Source organism: Diaphorina citri, unplaced genomic scaffold (assembly GCF_000475195.1).
Source record: "Diaphorina citri unplaced genomic scaffold, Diaci psyllid genome assembly version 1.1 scaffold211, whole genome shotgun sequence".
Lineage (NCBI taxonomy): Eukaryota > Metazoa > Arthropoda > Insecta > Hemiptera > Psyllidae > Diaphorina > Diaphorina citri.
Window position 1 is genome coordinate 104,112 of NW_007377648.1, and position 23,767 is coordinate 127,878.

General features: G+C 38.3%; 2 protein-coding genes, 1 long non-coding RNA gene and 1 pseudogene across 3 annotated transcripts; 1 reads left to right on the plus strand and 3 right to left on the minus strand.

The window, feature by feature from the left end:
* Positions 1-125: 125 nt before the first annotated feature.
* On the minus strand, positions 126-5,493 carry LOC108251989 (U3 small nucleolar RNA-associated protein 14 homolog C-like). The gene is made up of 6 exons (XM_017442690.1): positions 5,479-5,493; positions 4,955-5,209; positions 4,502-4,651; positions 4,274-4,454; positions 635-725; positions 126-306 (listed from the first exon to the last, which is right to left on the minus strand). Exons 1-6 carry the CDS (start codon positions 5,491-5,493, stop codon positions 126-128), a joined length of 873 nt encoding a protein of 290 aa, XP_017298179.1.
* Positions 5,494-5,562: 69 nt separating this feature from the next.
* LOC103506059 (U3 small nucleolar RNA-associated protein 14) lies at positions 5,563-17,729 on the minus strand. The gene is made up of 12 exons (XM_026821212.1): positions 17,305-17,729; positions 16,457-16,688; positions 15,829-16,008; positions 15,326-15,417; positions 13,391-13,592; positions 12,684-12,958; positions 11,924-12,165; positions 10,639-11,783; positions 10,045-10,313; positions 9,891-9,977; positions 5,808-5,953; positions 5,563-5,760 (listed from the first exon to the last, which is right to left on the minus strand). The coding sequence occupies exons 1-12, from the start codon at positions 17,409-17,411 to the stop codon at positions 5,576-5,578; spliced, it is 3,162 nt and encodes a 1,053-aa protein (XP_026677013.1). The 5' UTR covers positions 17,412-17,729; the 3' UTR covers positions 5,563-5,575.
* LOC113466100 lies at positions 12,434-12,583 on the minus strand (annotated as a pseudogene).
* Positions 17,730-18,606: 877 nt separating the features above from the next.
* LOC113466096 lies at positions 18,607-19,165 on the plus strand. The gene is made up of 2 exons (XR_003390605.1): positions 18,607-18,776; positions 18,984-19,165. It is a non-coding gene; the product is annotated as an uncharacterized LOC113466096 (long non-coding RNA).
* Positions 19,166-23,767: the final 4,602 nt, after the last annotated feature.

The window sequence follows — 23,767 nt, forward strand, 5'->3', positions numbered from 1 at the left end:
ATCCCAGCAAGTTAAACAAGGTATTAATAGAAAATGAGTTTTCATAGTAAGAAGCTTTTTAGTGACTCGAAAAACACAACACTGACTCAATTTGATTTTGGCCCAAGGGAAATAACAACTCATCCCTAAAAAGGAACATAGAAAACAAGTTTCCTTGGCAGTTGCGCTCCCTTGATCATAAACCGTCTTCGTTTCCGCTTGCTGGCCTCTTTGGATATGCCTGCACCACCCCATGCCCCCCACCCAGGGAGGGAGAGGTCTATATCACCACCCTTGCTGTCCTTAGCCGCCTCTTCCTTGTCTTGTCTGGGGAGGGGAGATGAATATAAGGGGAATTAAACATCAGCACAGGGGAAGAAATTCAAAACGAAAGGGAAAAAATCATCCCAAAAACTTGTCTGACCAAGGTATGGGGGCTTTTCAATCCTATCCCAGCAAGTTAAACAAGGTATTAATAGAAAATGAGTTTTCATAGTAAGAAGCTTTTTGGTGACTCGAAAAACACAACACTGACTCAATTTGATTTTGGCCCAAGGGAAATAACAACTCATCCCTAAAAAGGAACATAGAAAACAAGCATCATCATTGGTTAACAGCCATAAGGCTGGTTTGCTGCAGAAAACAAACTTCTCACCTGAATTCCTGCACTACGTCATCATCAGCAAACGCTTCCTCTATAGTCATCTGCTGTGTATTGTCATCAATTTCAACATCTTTTGAAAATACTGCGAGAAGATTAAGTGAAAAGTGGGCGAAGTCGTATTCATGGCTGTTGGGATGGCTAAAGGTGAAACTAGAGCTATCGGTGGTGCGGGCGATTTCAATGAGAATGAGAGGTTCGAGGAAGAAGTTGAGATTGATTGAGTGTGAGGACGGAGCAGGAATGGTACAGTTGGATAATTGAATAAAGTAATACGATGAGAGAGATCAACATAGATGTATTTTATACGTAGCTAATGTACGTATGTATGTGAAATGAGTTTTTAATTTTGAAGACAAGAACTTAGTGAATATTTGGTAGTTTTCATTTGAGCATATTTTGATGAACATTTCTTTATAGGAAAGGTTTAGTGTTTATTGAAATAATCACCAAGAACCATTGACCTCTCTTTGTGTGATTTTAAATGTTGTTTAGGGACTGATTTCAAAGGCTGTCAATTAAAAGTTCTCATGTTTAACTTTTCTCCAAAGAAAACCTCCTGTATTTCGCATTTCAAATGCTGGTTATTATTTAGATTTCTACTTCTGCTTTTTGGTTATCTTTTTATGTTGTTTTGTTTAATTGGATTTTTCTTTTGCCTTACCTTTCATTTAGATTTTGTTTAATTTGTTTGTTTGTCAAAATCCATCATCATTTCGTGACCATCCTTTGGTTTAAAGTGGCCCAAATATTACTATATTTTTTTCGTGGATTGTTCAATTCCCATACTTATTTAGTCCTCTCCCAGAGTTAATTTTAACGTCAAAAATATTAGCTAAATGCGAATTTCAACTTTGCTTTCAGGAACTGGCTTACAAGCCCCTGTTTGTTACTGGTTTTTTTTTTTTTTTTTTTTTTTTAATTTGGTTGGGGGAGGATTTGTTGGTGGCTTTTTTGGCACATGTCGATAGTGGGCACAAAAATGTATGTCGATTATTTAAAAAGGGTGCGTCCACACTACAGTCCGGTCAAACACGGCCTGGAATCATCCAGATAAGATCAAAGGATTTTGATGTCGATCGACCAATAGTGTGGACGTTGTCTTAAATATATTTCGATTAGGTTACTCAGTTCAAGAAGTGGGTAGTTCACTTTTATAGTGTGATTTTGGAAGACTATATTATTATTATTCTTTGTTTTTTCCTTTTATTTTTAGTTAGCTATACTGAAAGGCGTGATAAGAAAGGAATTCCTAATCTCACCTTTGAGCGCAATATTTAAAGTGCGATCTCCTTCTGTCTCGCTTATGCGTGCTACAGGGGTGACACGGTATTGTGAACTCCTTTTTGTTAATTAACACCCTCGCCTAAATGTCTCTTAGGATTCTAAATTCTAAGAGGCGAAAAAAGAAGTGGATGAAGTTACCATCCCTACACGGTTAAGCGATTTTTAAAGCCAGGAAAATTGTTATAAATGGTTGCTTAAACTTTTTTAATCTCATTTTTTACGTTTCTCTCTTCTAAACCAGAATAAATCCCCGTTTTTCGAGTCTCAGTTCTTAAGAAATATCGGAGGTGTACATAAGTACCGTGTTCACCCTGTTCAAGTGGTGTTGAAATCAAAACAAAATCCAGGAAATCTTATGTGATTTTATTTTATTTTTTTCGTCCTAAAATGAAAATTATATCCATATTTTGATTTTTAGTTTTTTTTTAATTTCGTTTTCTTTTTATTTCTTCTTAATTTTCATTATTTTCTAGCAGGCTTATTTTATGTTATCTGACTTTTTGTTTTGGTTCACAACTTGGTTTCTTTATGCAACACTTCAGGAGCAAAGATATTAGAGGGAGTGGGTTTCGAAAATACAAAGTGGAATACGAAAAACCGTGGTGTTGATTGGACGGCCTTCGTCACCAAATAGTGAGCGCGGTAGGAAGGGCATCACAAAATATCTGCCCTCGCATTAAATGTCGGAGTCTCAAAAAAGATCTGGTGCTGATCTAAGATCTAACGAAGATAGCGTCAAGCGCCGAATTGGTTGGAACGGGAAAAACGCGACGTGCAAAGTATGCGGGTATTTTTGTTTGGATTGCAGTTACTTTAACCTATGGATGAGACTTTAATTCCCACCACACACACACCACACCCACCACACACACACCACACCCATCACACACATCCCACCACACACACCACAAACAAGCTACCCGCCTCCTCACATTGACCTCACCCAGCCTGACTGGGGCCGGGAAAAGCCAGCAGCACGCGATTGCCCAGATAGTCACCCAGCCGAAATCTAACCACGTGCAACATTGCTTACCTTGAGTGATCCAGGGGATACTGGCACATTTAATGTGCTATCGCCGCTGACTTAAATGGTTTTTAAAATTCATGAGAAACTTTCATAAGAATTTTTAATTGGTTGACCGAACGATAGTGAGGTCTATGTTTTAACTCGACTGTTTTGCATTTGGTTTAGATGTCTGTCTGTATGTTCCGCTATAACTCCCGATTGCCTGGTTTGATTTTGATGAAATTTGGTACACATCTTCATTAAATCAAGGCACGTTTAGTGTGCGTTATGAGGCCACTACAGGACGCGATGTGGTGTATCAAAATTCATGAGAAACTTTCATAAGAATTTTTAATTTGTTGACCGAACGATAGTGAGGTCTATGTTTTAACTCGACTGTTTTGCATTTGGTTTAGATGTCTGTATGTTCCGCTGTAACTCCCGATTGCCTGGTTTGATTTTGATGAAATTTGGTACACATCTTCATTAAATCAAGGCACGTTGCTGATTGAAATTTGGGGCCCCAAAGTTGAACGGGGCCCCCGTAACGATCTTTCAAAACATTACGATCCCCCAATACAGTTGCCACGCATATCAATATATATTCATATGCGTGGGAATAAATCTATTGTTCTGTTTCAAAGGTTCAAATCAACCATTCTTTAATTTTATTCTTTAGAGTAATTGACAGGTTTTGTATTAGTGTCACTTTTTTTTTAGATATAGGTACATACCTACATAAGACGTGTAGATAGTTTTATTTCTGTTTTGATACATAATTATGTATTACGTAGGGTTACCCATTCATACGTAGAATTATACATAAGACTTTTATTTCTGTTTTGATACAATTATGTATTACGTAGGGTTACCCATTCATACGTAGAATTACCCAGAAGACATTTTTTCAAAGCAGGATATTTTTCAGATATAGGTACCTACATAAGACTTTTATTTGTTTTGATACAATTATGTATTACGTAGGGTTACCCATTCATACGTAGAATTACCCAGAAGACATTTTTTCAAAGCAGGATATTTTTCTAAATCGTAAATTTGTCCAAAATTCAAATAGGTACCAAGTTAAACAACAACTGTCGATATGAAAGGAAAAGGACGTTATTATTAAAGTCTCAGCTTAGGCAAAAGAATCTGAGTGAGGTCTACAGTTCACAGAACCACTAGTACTTGGTCACTAGGAAGTGACGTACTTGGAAATTTCAATAAATAATTATGCTATACATATTGAGATATTGAGTATAGTCGTGTTAAAGATTAGAGACTCCATTGATAAATAGGTAATTATGGGGAGCAGTGCCTGCAGGGTTACGTGCTTTTACTTGAGAACTCGTGGCTCTCCTTTTCATTCTCCTCCTTCTCTTCAGCCCCCTTGGATTGTTGGGCCAAGGACTTGGCAATCTCTTGGACTCGATGTTTCACCTTGTGCTTCCACGATTTTTCCAAAGAGTCAAACGCTTCACTGAAGTACATAGTACAAAAGTGAAGTAGAACCATTTTCACCTTTGATGATATGATTGTTCATGTGTGAAAATTTCAAATAGACTCACCTCTTTCCCCAGCTGACTGATCTTGGCCAAGTTCTCCTCCTGTCCATCAGCACCTCCACCATGCGTCTCCTCCAATGCCTCATCCACCTCCACCACTTTCCTCTTCCTCTTCCTATCATTGAAATCAAACTTCTCCTTTTCCATGATTGCCTGAAAGTTTTGAAAAACTTGATTGAAGAACTCCGTACCTTTTGTGAAGGTCTAACTATTGGACCGGCCATTCACTATCAGGTAGACCTGACAGGTACACCTGATAGTGAATGGCCGGCCTTGGATTGTATGGAAAGCGAATAGTACACTTTTGCACGACCTACTTACTTCAAAATTGAAGAGTGCTTTTGTGCTTTACACTCCATACTTCACTTTTGAAGTACATAGTACAAAAGTGAAGTAGAACCATTTTCACCTTTGATGATATGATTGTTCATGTGTGAAAATTTCAGATAGACTCACCTCTTTCCCCAGCTGACTGATCTTGGCCAAGTTCTCCTCCTGTCCATCAGCACCTCCACCATGCGTCTCCTCCAATGCCTCATCCACCTCCACCACTTTCCTCTTCCTCTTCCTATCATTGAAATCAAACTTCTCCTTTTCATTCTCCTCCTTCTCTTCAGCTCCCTTGGATTGTTGGGCCAAGGACTTGGCAATCTCTTGGACTCGATGTTTCACCTTGTGCTTCCACGATTTTTCCAAAGAGTCAAACGAATACTGGTCACAATAGATCTACAGAGGTCGCAGTGTTAATTGCATACTCTCTTGGGAGAGGATGAATATAAGGGGAATTAAACATCAGCACAGGGGAAGAAATTCAAAACGAAAGGGAAAAAATCATCCCAAAAACTTGTCTGACCAAGGTATGGGGGCTTTTCAGTCCTATCCCAGCAAGTTAAACAAGGTATTAATAGAAAATGAGTTTTCATAGTAAGAAGCTTTTTAGTGACTCGAAGTAACCTCCACGCCAGGTAAGTATTGCGAACTGGTGTATTTAACATGCCATCACTGCTGGCGAATCTATCGAGAGTTAATCCTTCAGTTCCTTTACCTATATCTAACGTGCTATCTTCACTTACCCAGTCAATTTTTCCAGGCTGACCGCTCCATAGAGTCCATAGTTAGGTCGTCCAGTTTGGTACGGATGGCAGGTTGGGTTAACTTCCTGTGGGCCAATTCTGGAACCCATTCCCGACCTAGAGGTGCACGGAGTGAAGCCTCGTACTCCTTGACACTGGTGAATGGATGGGGTACCTCATCCACCTGAAAACAGAGACAAAAAGGTTAAGAACCTCCCAATATTTCCGGTAGCCACTGAAGTACGCCCCCACATCATCTTGATCTCCCCCACTGGTTTTCATCCACGGGTTCCCCTCCTCATCAGGTTCTACGCCACTATCATCTCCTTCTTCCTCACTAGAATCATCATACACTGGTGAATGGATGGGGTACCTCATCCACCTGAAAACAGAGACAAAAGGGTTAAGAAATCATTCTCAAGGCTTGTATCACATTGGAAGCGTAGACGCGCGACTTTTGGTAGCTCGTAGTCGCCTGCAAAACCAAACCTATTAAAGTGATAGAGACCCTCTATAAATCTATACCTATAGCCTCTATAACATTTTCACAGGTTTGGTTTTGCAGGCGTTTACGCGTCCGACTTGAAACAAGCCTAAGTTCGGTCATTGGTAAACCCACCCATACCACAGACTCTACATGCTCTAAATACGAATTTGAAATCAAATTTTGCAACGACTTCTACTGCCCACCCTCTATTCAGTTTTTTTTTTTTTTTTTTTTCTTTGTTTTTTCTAAATGTCTCTTAGGATTCTAAATTCTAAGAGGCGAAAAAAGAAGTGGATGAAGTTACCATCCCTACAAGGTTAAGCGATTTTTAAAGCCAGGAAAATTGTTATAAATGGTTGCTTGAACTTTTTTTAATCTCATTTTTTACGTTTCTCTCTTCTAAACCAGAATAAATCCCCGTTTTTCGAGTCTCAGTTCTTAAGAAATATCGGAGGTGTACATAAGTACCGTGTTCACCCTGTTCAAGTGGTGTTGAAATCAAAACAAAATCCAGGAAATCTTATGTGATTTTATTTTATTTTTTTCGTCCTAAAATGAAAATTATATCCATATTTTGATTTTTAGTTTTTTTTTAATTTCGTTTTCTTTTTATTTCTTCTTAATTTTCATTATTTTCTAGCAGGCTTATTTTATGTTATCTGACTTTTTGTTTTGGTTCACAACTTGGTTTCTTTATGCAACACTTCAGGAGCAAAGATATTAGAGGGAGTGGGTTTCGAAAATACAAAGTGGAATACGAAAAACCGTGGTGTTGATTGGACGGCCTTCGTCACCAAATAGTGAGCGCGGTAGGAAGGGCATCACAAAATATCTGCCCTCGCATTAAATGCCAGAGTATCAAAAAAGATCTGGTGCTGATCTAAGATCTAACGAAGATAGCGTCAAGCGACGAATTTGTTGGAACGGGAAAAACGCGACGTGCAAAGTATGCGGGTATTTTTGTTTGGATTGCAGTTACTTTAACCTATGGATGAGACTTTAATTTACCAATATACCTAAAGTCCAGAGCAGACGCATGTATTCCAACTTGGTTTTTTGACAGATCGTTGCATTTGTACGCGATATTTGCGCAAAATTCACTCGTTTAGACCTGAAATTTGAGCAAATATCGCATGCACACGTAGTAATCAGTCGGAAGACTAACTTGGGAAAACAAACGTAGTGGAGTGTGCACCTAATCAATGGATTATGGCTAACGTAAAATACTCATTACTCATATTAACAAATAAAAATAAAGTTACTTTAAATAATTAACATAGTATTTTAATTAGTTATATTTTGTGTTTTAACATCACAATTGAATATTTTATATAAGCATTTACGTGCTTTTACTTGAGAACTCGAGGTCATTGCTTGTATGAGTCAAATCGTGTAACTTTTGAGCCACTTTTGCCAGCAAAGCCTTTTCACAACTTGTGTGGATAGCACAGCATTGCCTAGTGCGTCCTTTGCAATCAATTCTCTTTTTCACCAATATTTTTACATTTTAATGCCACCTATACTCAATTAACTCAATTAAAGCAGCTCGTCGATTGGGAATCAAACCCGGTGCCTCCGGTTGTGCCAGTTTAATAATCATTGTGTGGTTTCGTTTTCAGGGTTCCTGCCACCTATTCTCAATTAACTCGATCAAAGCAGCTCGTCGATTGGGAATCAAACCCGGTGCCTCCGGTTGTGCCAGTTTAATAATCATTGTGTGGTTTCGTTTTCAGGGTTCCTACATGACCATTCACATTACCCCGGAAACCAATTTCTCGTACGTCAGCTTCGAGACCAACGTACCGCAGCAATCTTACCACGATCTTATTACCCGGGTCCTGGAGACTTTCCAACCTGGCAAGTTCGTTCTGACAGTATTTGCTAACAAGGTAACAAGTCCAAATTTACCAATATATCTAAGTCCAGAGCAGACGCATGTATTCCAACTTGGTTTTTTGACAGATCGTTGCATTTGTACGCGATATTTGCGCAAAATTCACTCGTTTAGACCTGAAATTTGAGCAAATATCGCATGCACACGTAGTAATCAGTCGGAAGACTAACTTGGGAAAACAAACGTAGTAGTGTGCACCTAATGAATGGATTATGGTTAACGTAAAATACTCATTACTCATATTAACAAATAAAGTTACTTTAAATAATTAACATAGTATTTTAATTAGTTATATTTTGTGTTTTAACATCACAATTGAATATTTTCTATAAGCATACCTTCTTTACAACTATACTGTAGAGATTTTACCCATTACATTTTCAACATCTTCCACTACTAACCCCTGTATGTTTTCATTCCTGTTCAACATTCAACTTGATATTTTTCCAAAGGCTGATCTTACCACACAAAGGAGCCAGCATAATGATCTTCAAGAACCCAAGTGGAGAAGAAAATTTAGGGTATTCACTTTTTGCATGTGACGTCTACCCACGAGGATCACTCCATAAACTTTTTTTTTCTCCCAAGGATATAAGCATACCCTCTTTACAACTATACTGTAGAGATTTTACCCATTACATTTTTAACATCTTCCACTACTAACCCCTGTATGTTTTCATTCCTGTTCAACATTCAACTTGATATTTTTCCAAAGGAGCCAGCATAATGATCTTCAAGAACCCAAGTGGAGAAGAAAATGTAGGGTATTCACTTTTTGCATGTGACGTCTACCCACGAGGATCACTCCATAAACTTTTTTTTTCTCCCAAGGTGGAAGTTTCATCACCGTTTTTATTTCGTAGCAATGAAAAAACTGCTACACTAGACTTGTATAGTCCGTGTTGTAACATACCCATCGCGTAGTCCCTCATTCGATCGGCGAGAAAAGATACAATATTTTCCATTGAAGTGCTGGGTCAAAACGAGAACACCTTTTGAAAGATTTGTTAGGTAGCTGTTTACAAAGATGGAAAAGAATTGGTTCTTAACTTATTACGCTATTTTCCTGAATTTTCTTTTATTTGGACATACTTAACCCTTTGAACTATCTGGGGCTCACCTATACTCCTTCATATTAGTCCGGGTTTGAGACTCATAGTCAATAGGTTCAATAAGGGCGCCCAGTTTGGTCCCACCTATACTCAATTAACTCGATCAAAGCAGCTCGTCGATTGGGAATCAAACCCGGTGCCTCCGGTGGTGCCAGTTTAATAATCATTGTGTGGTTTCGTTTTCAGGGTTCCTACATGACCATTCACATCACCCCGGAAACCAATTTCTCGTACGTCAGCTTCGAGACCAACGTACCCCAGCAATCTTACCACGATCTTATTACCCGGGTCCTGGAGACTTTCCAACCTGGCAAGTTCGTTCTGACAGTATTTGCTAACAAGGTAAGTATTTTGTCTGTGTTCCTAGGTGGGTATTACAATGCAGTGCAATATTAAACTGTTCTTCATAATGGACAGACAGACAGACAGAAATTTTTCTAATGTGATTTTTGGAATCGTGGATGCATAAGGAGTAAGAATAACTAAAAATTTCACGATTCTAAGCAATGTCAGACAAATCTACAACTTTATTTATATAGATAACATTTTCACAGGTTTGGTTTTGCAGGCGTTTACGCGTCCGATTTGAAACAAGCCTAAGTTCCGTCATTGGTAAACCAAGGATTTCCCCACCGCCCACCCATACCACAGACTCTACATGCTCTAAATACGTATTTGAAATCAAATTTTGCAACGACTTCTACTGCCCACCCTCTACTTATTCAGTTTTTTTTTTTTTTTTTTTTTTTTTTTTATTTTTTTTCATCATCATCATCATTGGTTAACAGCCATAAGGCTGGTTTGCTGCAGAAAACAAGCTTCTCACCTGAATTCCTGCACTACATCATCATCAGCAAACGCTTCCTCTATAGTCATCTGCTGTGTATTGTCATCAATTTCAACATCATTATCACTCCCATCTTCATCATTTTTGGTTAACAGCCATAAGGCTGGTTTGCTGCAGAAAACAAGCTTCTCACCTGAATTCCTGCACTACGTCATCATCAGCAAACGCTTCCTCTATAGTCATCTGCTGTGTATTGTCATCAATTTCAACATCATTATCACTCCCATCTTCATCATTTTCGTCATCCAAAGCCCCGTCCTGTAGTATTTGAGGCATTTTCCTCGACAACAACTTGTTGGCATTACGATCTACCTTCAGGAATTCGTTGGGGTCTATTTGTTCCAGTTCTAGAGTTTTGTTGATGCCATTGGAAGGTTTGTCAACTTCAGTGGAAGTGATTGCCTGAAAGTTTTGAAAAACTTGATTGAAGAACTCCGTACCTTTTGTGAAGGTCTAACTATTGGGCCGGCTATTCACTATCAGGTAGACCTGACAGCACTATCAGGTAGACCTGACAGGTACACCTGATAGTGAATGGCCGGCCTTGGATTGTATGGAAAGCGAATAGTACACTTTTGCACGATCTACTTACTTCAAAATTGAAGAGTGCTTTTGTGCTTTACACTCCATATTTCACTTTTGAAGTACATAGTACAAAAGTGAAGTAGAACCATTTTCACCTTTGATGATATGATTGTTCATGTGTGAAAATTTCAGATGGACTCACCTCTTTCCCCAGCTGACTGATCTTGGCCATGTTCTCCTCCTGTCCATCAGCACCTCCACCATGCGTCTCCTCCAATGCCTCATCCACCTCCACCACTTTCCTCTTCTTCTTCCTATCATTGAAATCAAACCTCTCCTTTCCATTCTCCTCCTTCTCTTCAGCCCCCTTGGATTGTTGGGTTAAGGACTTGGCAATCTCTTGGACTCGATGTTTCACCTTGTGCTTCCACGATTTTTCCAAAGAGTCAAACGCCTGTTCAATCGCCAGATCTGTTGAAAGATCAATCTTCTCCACGTTGTTTTTAGCTTTCTTCGCCTTTTTCTTGGGCGTTTCGTTATCACAGTCGGTGGAATTGTCCGTGTTGGATTTGGCACCGTTTGACAAACGTCCTTTATTTTTACTCAACTTTTTGGAGTCTCCGTTTTGGTAGTTATTTTCAGAAGAGTCCCCGTTTTCTTCCACTTTCAACATACTTTCATCACGTCTGTTTTTAGCTTTTCTCGACGCCTTGGACTCTTTGCCAATTATCACTGAAAGCGTTTCGTTATCACAGTTGGTGGAATCGTCCGTGTTGGATTTGGCACCGTTTGACAAACGTCCTTTATTTTTACTCAACTTTTTGGAGTCTCCGTTTTGGTGATTATTTTCAGAAGAGTCTCCGTTTTCTTCCACTTTCAACATACTTTCATCACGTCTGTTTTTAGCTTTTCTCGACGCCTTGGACTCTTTGCCAATTATCACTGAAATCATTTCGTTATCACAGTCGGTGGAATTGTCCGTGTTGGATTTGCCACCGTTTGACAAACGTCCTTTATTTTTACTCAACTTTTTAGAGTCTCCGTTTTGGTAGTTATTTTCAGAAGAGTCCCCGTTTTCTTCCACTTTCAACATACTTTCATCACCACGTCTGTTTTTAGCTTTTCTCGACGCCTTGGACTCTTTGCCAATTATCACTGAAACCTCCTCTCCCGGTTGCCCTGTGTTTTTATCACTCTTTCCTTTCGCTTTTCCAGGTTTGTCTACATGTTTACCACGTTTGTTAGTGTTTTCACTCTCTCCAGATTCTTCTTCATCATCAACAGGTATTACAGTCCATTGTCCACTTCTATCCAGGATACTTTCCACTCGAGATTTGTTTAGAGCACCTTCAACATCCTCGCGAGAATTATCCAGGTTATTTTCAACATTGCCTCCTGATTTTCGTTTCCTGTTTCGTTTCTTCGTTTTGTTTCCTGTACTATCCCCATCACTCTGATCAGGTTCGCTCGAGATTTGTTTAGAGCACCTTCAACATCCTCGCGAGAATTATCCAAGTTATTTTCAACATTGCCTCCTGATTTTCGTTTCCTGTTTCGTTTCTTCGTTTTGTTTCCTGTACTATCCCCATCACTCTGATCAGGTTTATCTTTAGATGGTGAGGTTGGGATTGGAGATGTAGGTTGATCGTCAGTAGCAGTAGTGGTGGGTTTGACTGCCTCAATGAATACAGGCATGTCTATGTCTTCATCATGAATATCATCTAAAGTTCTGAAAAAATTGAAACATTTTTTTTTTCTATCCAAGAATAACATCATTGATATATACAGTGTGTCCACTTTTAATGTGCGCCATAGGAAAAATACATGTAAAAACAGTTTTTCTTGTCTCAAAAGTCCCCATTAAGACGTCTAAGATTTTCAGTGACAGGGGTTTCACCCTCCATTCATCAACAAGCTACTTGTCTCCTCACCCAGCCTGACCAGGGCAGGGAAAAGTTAACAATACGCCATTGCCCAGATGGTCACCATTTGGATAGAAACGACGCAAAACATTGTTAGAACCAAAAATTACCCACCCGAACATTTGGAATACTTGCAGGGGTTAACCCAACCTAAGTGCAATGGAAGGGCCTAACCCTGGAGGAACCTCCTACTTGATCAAGGTAACCTCCACGCCAGGTAAGTATTGCGAACTGGTGTATTTAGCATGCCATCACTGCTGGCGAATCTATCGAGAGTTAATCCTTCAATTCCTTTACCTATATCTAACGTGCTATCTTCACTTACCCAGTCAATTTTTCCAGGCTGACCGCTCCATAGAGTCCATAGTTAGGTCGTACAGTCACCTCTCCCTTCTCCTTCTTCTCCCAATATTTCCGGTAGCCACTGAAGTACGCCCCCACATCATCTTCATCTCCCCCACTGGTTTTCATCCACGGGTTCCCCTCCTCATCAGGTTCTACGCCACTATCATCTCCTTCTTCCTCACTAGAATCATCACGCTTTACTTTCTGGGAGAGGGCGCGACTCTGAGCCAGCTGCTCGGCTAGTGCGATACGACTCTGAAAATATGCACCATGCGTCATTAGGAAAACTGCTTTTCAAGAGAATTTCTTGTAACTCTAACTTGGATGGAATCGGCCAACGGGTTCAATTTCATCCCTCGACAAACTATCCTAAATAGATAAGGTTCGTTCTAGGAACGCCTGGCTTTCTTTTCACTTGTCCTCTTTCTTTCTCCCATTTCATGAAGATACATAAGACCTTAGTAGTTATAGTTACAGTTCCCTACAATATAAAACTTTAAAAAAAAAGGAAAAAAAAAGTTCTCTTTGTGTTTAACAGTTTTGCTAAAATTTGATAAACCGTTACCTACTTAAAGTATTTTGATCAAAGAAAATAAATTCTTAAAAAAGGTCCCCCTAAGAAATCACCAAAATAGAATATTTTTTTGGACTCACTCACATAGGTAGTTATAATTATTATAAACTCACCTCTTTATCATACTTGGCACGGACTTGCAGATTCTTAGCCCACTGTCCTGTACTCTTATGTCTCAATGTAATCCGTTCTTCTGCTCTGGTTTTGTCCAGCAGTTCCAACTGTTGCAATGCGGCCTCCGGATCTGTCTGCTGTAACTTCTCAAACTCTTTCAACTTCTCCTTCACCTTCTCGCGTTTCATGAGACGATGATACCTGGGACACGGTAATGAAAATAATCAGTCTGCATATGCTTAGAGCCCGGAAGACCTGGGTTCGATTCCCCGAGGGATCATTTTTACTTTCCTTATCCTATAGGAAGGAAAGTAATGTAATCGGGTCAAAATTTCGATGGTCAGTTTTTAGTGCCAAAACACGTTTTGAGGTCCCTAGAGCCTAAATCCAAAGTTTCAGCCATTGGTCCGTGGGTGTGTCTGTGTGTGTGTCTGTCTGTCTGTCTGTAAACAAAATATCTCGAAAACGTTTTGGTGTAATTTAACAATATCTCGGGAACGGTATAAGCTAGAGACTTGAAATTTGGTATGTAGTTCACAAATGTGACAAGGATGCAACACAAAAACGTTTTGTTAAGATGGTTGCTGCGCTTGGCGGTATTTTAACCGCTTTTGGACAGATTTCGACCGTTTTTTGGCGGTTTTCAGCTATAGCGACAAAACGGTTAGAGATATTGTAAAAGTTAGGGTAAAAGAACACTCAAATAAGCATCATTCAATAGGATAAGGAAAGTCGTGTGATGTTCACACCAGATTTTTACTTTCCTTATCCTATAGGAAGGAAAGTAATGTAATCGGGTCAAATTTTCGATGGTCAGATTTTAGTGCCAAAACACGTTTTGAGGTCTCTAGAGCCTAAATCCAAAGTTTGTGATTTTACATACAATATAATATTTTACATGAGATCTACTTCTCCATACATTTAACGTTTTAAAATCAATTACACTTCTAATCCATTTGGATTGAGTCATCTGATAAGCCAATCTAAATCCAAACTAGCATTTTGTCCTAATAATGCCTATGATGTCAACGAGATTGCTTCAAGTCGGTACATACATTTTAGTACTTGAACAATTTGATTCAGAAAGAAATAAGGCAAGAATATTATTTCTAATGGGGCTCAACCAAATGACAATTTTTTTCGAGGTAGAGTCCTATTCCGATGTAAAAGTACCCAAAAAGTGCATTGGCGCACTCAAAAACGTCCAAAACGGTCCCTAGATCTCCTAAAATGTCGCTCAAAGGTCGCAAAAAAAAATAACGTTGAAGCAGCCATGGTTTACGACCTCGCATGAACTGACGTCATCACGAAAAAATGGCTGCCCGCGAAAATTATAGGGGGTCAACCAAATGACAATTTTTTTCGAGATAGAGTCCTATTCCGATGTAAAAGTACCCAAAAAGTACATTGGCGCACTCAAAAACATCAAAAACGGTCCCTAAATCCTCTAAAATGTCGCTCAAAGGTCGCAAAAAAATAACGTTGAAGCAGCCATGGTTTACGACCTCGCATGAACTGACGTCATCACGAAAAAATGGCTGCCCGCGAAAATTTTGTGCGTTTCAAAATTCGAAAATTTCAAACGAAGATTTCTCCTCTTAGGAAGCCTCAAATGAAATTTTAAGCATTTCTATTGAAATCAGCGTGTTTCGAACTTCCGTTATCAGCAAAGAAAAAAAAAAGTGGTTGAGCCCCATTCAGAATAGAATACACCTTGTTTGCACAGCCAGCATAGGACTGAAAAAAATCCCTTTATTATCTCAGTCTAAACAAGTTCCTTTTTTATTTGATAGAACATTTCTCACACACGAAAATCTTATGTGGTGTGTGGTGGGAGGTTGTGTCAGACAGTCAAACCAAATGTCCTTGGACACTTGAATGAATAAAAGGCTATGTTTATGTTTATGTTAATTAAATAGGTACTTATTGTAAACTGGGGAGTAGACTTACTTACCTCTCTGTACTGGGTCACCACCTGACTAGAGTCCAGAAGTTTAGCTAATGCCAATTCTAACTGATTCGGTTTCTGTAAAAGAGAAAAAACAACACATTTTGTTTGTAACCTGTTTAAAATTGATTTGTTACCTACCTGTTTAGAATAAGTTTCCAAAATCTTTTAGCATTTTCCTGTGTTTTACTATTCTGAACTGGGTACTAAATAATTATAATTTATAACTTCTATTTTGACAAAGACAAGTTGGGACTGAGGGGACAGCCCAGGACACATTTGCATTTAATTGGAGAGTCTTTATGTTTATTTGTCCTGTGGTAACTCCCATTAGTCCTAATTTTCATGGAATTCAGTAGGGGAAAAAATAGTAACATACTCAACATCAAAAAGGACATTTGCTCATTTCAGTTTATCAACTCTATTGGGTCATCTGTCTTTAAAAATATCTCAAGAGACTAAATCTGATTAGTCAGTCCAAATTCATACCTTGAAAGTGTTGAGAAACTCATGGTGTGATTTTTCTTTCTTCTGATCCTCTTCCACTGACTTAGGATCAATCTGTTTGAGTGGAAACTTTATCTGATCTGCCGTTCTATTATCAAACACTATCGGGTCCCATTTAGAAATATCCTCTTTGACATTTTCAAATGCAACTTCTCTCTCAATCTGAAAAAGGAAGTGATTATTAAGATGGCAAGGGGAAACTAGAAAGAATAAGCATAGGTACCAGATCCCACTGTGAGATTCTATTATCCCATTGTGAGAATTTGAAGCATCCCAAATTTTAGATCACTTGGGTTATGGATCAAAACATAACACAACTGTATTGGGTACAATTCAGAGATATCCCTCCCCTGAAGAGCTAAAAAGTGGAAGAAAAAAATCTAACTTAGTCTAAAATTGACATTGTGATAGAGTGCACCAATATTAAAGGAGATTTACTTAAATCAAAATAACCCTAGTTGAATGAACAAAGTGCCAAGTTTGAAGTTAGGTGACTCCCTTAGTTTGTTGATGGGAGCCCCATAGAGGTCATTTTTCTAATGAGTTCTTCTACAGTTCATTGATCCCCTACCCAGTCTGTTAGTGTACTATGCATTCTCTTGTTACTCACCTTATCTGCATGTATTTTTTCCAAAGGTTTGGGCAGGGTGGCATTCTTCTTTGGATTGTGCACTGAGGCAATTTTCTTGACAATGTGAGCATTGCTGGATTTTTGTTTGAGTGACTTCACTAGAGACTGAACATCTACCAATTTCTTTGATTCCTTCTCTTCTGTACCTTTGTTTACCAGATGATACTCGGAGATTTGCAATGAGGGTTCTTTTCTACTGGCAGGCTTTAATCTGGAAATTTAGAGTCAAACAATTTAGAGTAGGTATGCATTTATTGCTGAAAAGTCCAATATACCCAAAAACAAATCTCTACTTCATATATTCCAGTCTAGACTGTGTGTGCCTGAAATATGCATTTGTGGCCTCTCAAGAAACTGTAATTTCATGTGTTAGGCTTTGTTACTTGATAAAGACTTCAGCAACCGCCTCCTGTTCATACCACAATTAGGTATATAAACTCTCACCTTGATTTTTTGTCCAAAGTGCTAATGGTTTCCACTAAGTTCTTGTGCTTGTTAGGCTTTGTTACTTGATAAAGACTTCAGCAACCGTCTCCTGTTCATACCACAATTAGGTATATAAACTCTCACCTTGATTTTTTGTCCAAAGTGCTAATGGTTTCCACTAAGTTCTTGTGCTTAGGAGTAGGTATGCATTTATTGCTGAAAAGTCCAATATACCCAAAAACAAATCTCTACTTCATATGTTCCAGTCTAGACTGTGTGTGCCTGAAATATGCATTTGTGGCCTCTCAAGAAACTGTAATGTCATGTGTGTTAGGCCTTGTTACTTGATAAAGACTTCAGCAACCGTCTCCTGTTCATACCACAATTATATAAACTCTCACCTTGATTTTTTGTCCAAAGTGCTAATGGTTTCCACTAAGTTCTTGTGCTTTGATTCAACTATCTCCGAGTCAGAGAAATCACTCAAGATTTCCTCATCTGAATCCATGGTGTGTGTGGCTGTGGATTCACTTAAAGGGAAACTTTAGGACAGATTTTAAACTAGTATTTTGTTTTGTTTTATTTGAAAATAACAAGTAAATACAAATACAAGAGGATCCTTCCTAATTTCCAAGCTTAGTGATGCATCTCAGTTCAAATAATAGAAAAATTGAAGGTAAAAGAGGTAAAAATCCATGGAAATCATTTTCTCAATTTTCTGAAAGTACAATACAAATCCACTTCCACAATCACAGTAATCCACATTTCGCTTGCTTACAACTGCCGAGGGTTAATTGTCAGATAACGCTTTGTCGAACTGTTGCATTTTTGGATAGTATTTTTTACGCTCTAATTGGACCAAAATTCCAAAATCCAACGTGTTTACATTTTTCAAATTTTAGCGCTGCAAATTGCAAATACATGTGCGCCAACTGATATTTCAAAATCCAAAATTGGACCAAAATTCCAAAATCCAACGTGTGAACGTGTTTACATTTTTCAAATTTTAGCGCTGCAAATTGCAAATACATGTGCACCAACTGAAAAAAAAAAAATCCATGAAATCACAGCACATTGCATACTCGAAGAAATATTAGGGGCTACCGTATCTATTGTACATTTTTCGGCAATCGCCAGGGACCCAGAGGTTGTGGTTATGTAGTATGTACCAGGTTGAGGAAAGCAAGGTTGGTAAACTTGCCTTGTTTTTAAGTTACCACTCCCATGCCAAACTGTAGAAACAATGTATTGTCCTGTCTCACAGTCTCACCTAGTCCGAGCTCTAACCAACCCGGTACATAACCACAACTTCGAAAATTAAATCCCTACTTCTTTTTTTCGTTCCAAAATGTAGTGGAGTGGCTTGATTGGAACGATATATGGGGTCATTCACAATCACTCCACTATTTTTTCAAGAGGTACAGAGAACTGTAACTGCCTTCTTTTTTTTCGTTCCAAAATGTAGTGGAGTGGCTTGACCTTGATTGGAACGATATATGGGGTCATTCACAATCACTCCACTATTTTTTCAAGAGGTACCTACAGAGAACTGTAACTGCTGAGGTTTCAAGTATCATCCCGAAAGCAAATAGAGAAGCAAGACAGGAGAGAAAGAAACTGTCCCAACACCAACCCTCATCTATGTAGGATTATTTTCACCCCAGGTCAGAATGAAACCCATGAGTTAGTGCTTAACAAGAGAAGCAAGACAGGAGGGAAAGAAACTGTCCCAACACCAACCCTCATCTATGTAGGATTATTTTCACCCCAGGTCAGAATGAAACCCATGAGTTAGTGCTTAACAGGCAGGCGTTGCCCTCCAAATTGACCAGGCTAGCATGGTAAAAATTGATTCCACTCACACAAGTCTGAGGTAGACCCCAGGGTCAACTGCTCAAGGCATTTTGGGCAACTATATGAAAAGGAATTGGAAAAAAAAGGAGCAAGTTTTAAATGTAGGTTAGTATTTTATTCAGCACAAACTAGAGGAGGAGAACTATCGATAGCACTATCGATAACTATCGATAGTTTTGACTATCGAACGCTATCGATAGTTTAGGCTTGACTATGCAAGTCTGAGGTAGACCCCAGGGTCAACTGCTCAAGGCATTTTGGGCAACTATGAAAAGGAATTGGGAAAAAAAGGAGCAAGTTTTAAATGTAGGTTAGTATTTTATTCAGCACAAACAGATAGACAAACATTATTTGCTATAAATACTGTATTAGTTCCTTGCAAAAATAGCAAGTTTAACCATAGTCACCTAAACCAAATCTTTTTTTACTTTCCATTACTACAGTATACCTACAGCTATACTAGCAATGAGAAAGTATTGCAATTGGTCCAAAACAAACAGATAGACAAACATTATTTGCTATAAATACTGTATTAGTTCCTTGCAAAAATAGCAAGTTTAACCATAGTCACCTAAACCAAATCTTTTTTTACTTTCCATTACTACAGTATACCTACAGCTATACTAGCAATGAGAAAGTATTGCAACTGGTCCAAATTTTTTCTCTTCTTTTTCAGAACAGAAATTTGGACAATATTGAGCTTATTATTTTGATCTCTCATCTTAGTCCTTAGCAGGTCATTTACTACAAACAAATTAAACATCTAAAATTTCTTGACACCTTGCAAATGATCGATTTTGTTACGCGCCCAATCAGCCTCGTGAGGAAGATGAGTATGTAATATAAATGAACCCTTTATAGGAAATACCTCAGGGCCACTTTTATGATACTCCAAAACACATCTTTCTATTCTACATGCATACCTACCAGGGATCGCAAAAGTTTGGTCAGAAAATTTGCGACATGGGCGGGCGAGCTAAGCACCTCTAGGTTGAGATGTTGAGAGTCAGATAAACACTTGGGTTCAGAGGTGGGTTAGGCATACTTACCGGTTCGATTCCCTGAGGGATCATTTTTTTCCACGCAAATGATCGATTTTGTTACGTGCCCAATCAGCCTCGTGAGGAAGATGAGTATGTAATATAAATGAACCCTTTATAGGAAATACCTCAGGGCCACATTTATGATACTCCAAAACACATCTTTCTATTCTACATCCATACGTACCAGGGATCGCAAAAGTTTGGTCAGAAAATTTGTGACATGGGCGGGCGATACTCCAAAACACATCTTTCTATTCTACATCCATACGTACCAGGGATCGCAAAAGTTTGGTCAGAAAATTTGTGACATGGGCGGGCGAGCTAAGCACCTCTAGGTTGAGATGTTGAGAGTCAGATAAACACTTGGGTTCAGAGGTGGGTTAGGCATACTTATCATATAAAACAATCATTTCTGTACAGTAGTGTACAGCCACTTCTCATAGACAAGTTATGATTTTTCTGGTCCTTCTGACTTCAGTGATTCCAGACCCTGAAACAAGAGCAGAACACAATTAATAAATTTACCTTCAGGTATATGTAGTGGATTTTTTTTTACTAGTTCAGAAACCACAACAATGAAAAATCACTACAAAAAAAGCTGTCACAAATGAGCAGTAACCAGTGTTATTATAGGGTTAGGTTAAACACAAAAAGGAGCTTTCTTTTTCATTGTCATGGGTCATGGCTTCTGAATATTTAACCTTTTTTCAGGCCAATAGATCACATAAGTGTGACATTATTTTGGTCACAAACATTTTCCAATGAAACAGAAGTTTTTATTTTAACTAAATTAAAGCCCACTTTGAACTTTGAGGCTAAGGTGATGTAGGGGTAGACAGCCCTAGAGGATGGATTGATATTATATGAATCTTCCACACAGGCTTGATACTTACAACAAATTTGTAAACATTGTTATGATGCTGCATATCTCTCAACATGGTTTGTCTCATATCAGCTCCTGTAGCATCTCTGCCAAATTTCTGGAAAACAATCACAATATTAGAACAATATTTAAATAACAGATTCAATTTGATGTAATGAAAATGTTTAAATTTGAATATTCTAATGAAAAGTTTGAAAATCATAGGTCATTATACACATTGACTGATCAGTTAATTAATAGTTTGTTTGCCTGGTTTATCAATACTCGTCCGATATGTTTTCTTTGTGGTGAAATATTCATCTTTACATAGGTATGAATTCTTAAGAAAAAGAAGAAATTGAAGGATTGATCCAAGCCCTTAATAAGTTTAATGTAGTGGTCCAATGGGACTGGGTTCCTACCTATGGGGCATTGACTGCCTCTCCTTTCTGAATGAGTTCTACATAGAACCAAGACGGAAATAATTAGGTATACTTTCATTCTGGGTGGATACATCTTGCAAACAATGGTGGGACATACACAGAAGACATAACCAAAAGAAAAATGCAAACTCAACTTACATTTCCATTGGCAAACAGATGCAGGTATTTGGCAGCAAATTCAGCTGGAATCATGATGCCTAGGGAAACAATGACATACGAAGGTAAGATTTCGAACCACATATTGGAAGGTTCCAACGGCGGAGATTTTCTTCGCTAATTCTGTAGAATTATCCGCTTATCAGAAAAATCCTAATCTTTTATCACTTGAACTTTCGACTTTTCACTCAACTGGAACTGGGAGAACCTGGCTATTTTTTTCAAATCGATTGTTTGTTGTTTGAGAGTTTAGCACTTTAGCCACCAGCCCAAGAAAAAAAAAAAATCGAGTGCTTCCTAAAAATATTAAAGCCCGGTATAGCAGCTCTCCCATTATCCTCGGAGACCAATATAATTTATTTTGTACAGAATCCACAGTCTCCAAGCATTCTTAAAATGAATAGGTATTAGAATGATCGGAGACTGTTTTAAAGGCAGTCTTCGAGTTATCGAGTAGGTATGCTAAAAAAAAAACCCTAATTTCAACCTTATGAGCCCGGTTTGTAGTCTGGGCCTAAATATGGGTGCCATCACAGTCACCCATATTTTTTTCAAATGGCTGCTCACATGCTCGCTGATCCACCAAACCTCTTTGGAATTTTTCCTTTACGCACCGATTCCCGCAGGAGGTGGTTCTCCTTTAAATTTAAATCTTTAACTTTAATTGGATTTTGTGATATTTTTTATTACCTTTTTCTGTGTAATTTCGGTGATCCAGTGATAATAACAAAATGTAACAACATTTGAGTAACTATGCTTAACACAATTAAAATTCCTTACAATCTACCAAACCATACTTACAACTTTCAAGCAAAAGGTTATCCTCGAATACCCAATCCAATACCCTATTGGAATTTCAATCCAATTCATACTTACAGTTTTGCAATCAACCAGACACCTTCGAGGAGCCTAGGTCGCGTTACGAGAAGTTGTAAGTGTCACACAAGATTTTGGTATGTCTGATCTCAAATATCTTAAGAGATGATTTCTCTTCATTATTGTATTCCAGCTTCATTCAAACTTCATAATAGAACTCACAAGTTGTCTGCAACTTTCAAGCAAAAGGTTATCCTCGAATACCCAATCCAATACCCTATTGGAATTTCAATCCAATTCATACTTACAGTTTTGCAATCAACCAGACACCTTCGAGGAGCCTAGGTCGCGTTACGAGAAGTTGTAAGTGTCACACAAGATTTTGGTATGTCTGATCTCAAATATCTTAAGAGATGATTTCTCTTCATTATTGTATTCCAGCTTCATTCAAACTTCATAATAGAACTCACAAGTTGTCCGCAACTTTCAAGCAAAAGGTTATCCTCGAATACCCAATCCAATACCTTATTGGAATTTCAATCCAATTCATACTTACAGTTTTGCAATCAAACCAGACACCTTCGAGGAGCCTAGGTCGCGTTACGAGAAGTTGTAAGTGTCACACAAGATTTTGGTATCTCTGATCTCAAATATCTTAAGAAATGATTTCTCTTCATTATTGTATTCCAGCTTCATTCAAACTTCATAATAGAACTCACAAGTTGTCTTCTAACACAAGTGTCCTAAAGATTAAAGTGATTTAGATAGATTGAACCTCAGAACCTTCAAGACACTTTTTTTTACATCCAAAAATAGGGGGCGGTAATGTCCGGTCAGAAAATTTCCGCTACGGTCAGGATTCGAAGCCAGCACCTTCGAATAGAGGTCCAAACCACTCAGCCCCAGGGGTACACAATGACTTACCTATCTGGTGTGAACTTCCAGGAGAAGCAAGACAGGAGAGAAGGAAACTGTCCCAACACCAACCCTCATCTATGTAGGATTATTTTCACTCCAGGTCAGAATGAAACCCATGAGTTAGTGCTTAACAGGCAGGCGTTGCCCTCCAAATTGACCAGGCTAGCATGGTAAAAATTGATTCCACTTGCGCAAGTCTGTGGTAGACCCCAGGGTCAACTGCTCAAGGCATTTTGGGCAACTATGAAAAGGAAAAAAAAAGGAGCAAGTTTTAAATGTAGGTTAGTATTTTATTCAGCACAAACAGATAGACAAATATTATTTGCTATAAATACTGTATTAAGTTCCTTGCAAAAATAGCAAGTCTAACCATAGTCACCTAAACCAAATATTTTTTTACTTTCCATTACTAAAGTATACAGCTATACTAGTAATGAGAAAGTATTGCAATTGGTCCAAATTTTTCTCTCTTCTTTTTTGGAACAGAAATTTGGACAATTGAGCTTATTATTTTGATCTCTCATCTTAGTCCTTAGCAGGTCATTTACTACAAACAAATTAAACATCTAAAATTTCTTGACACCTCTGGTCCAAATTTTTTCTCTTCTTTTTCAGAACAGAAATTTGGACAGTTGAGCTTATTATTTTGATCTCTCATCTTAGTCCTTAGCAGGTCATTTACTACAAACAAATTAAACATCTAAAATTTCTTGACACCTAACATATAAAACAATCATTTCTGTACAGCCACTTCTCTTAGACAAGTTATGAT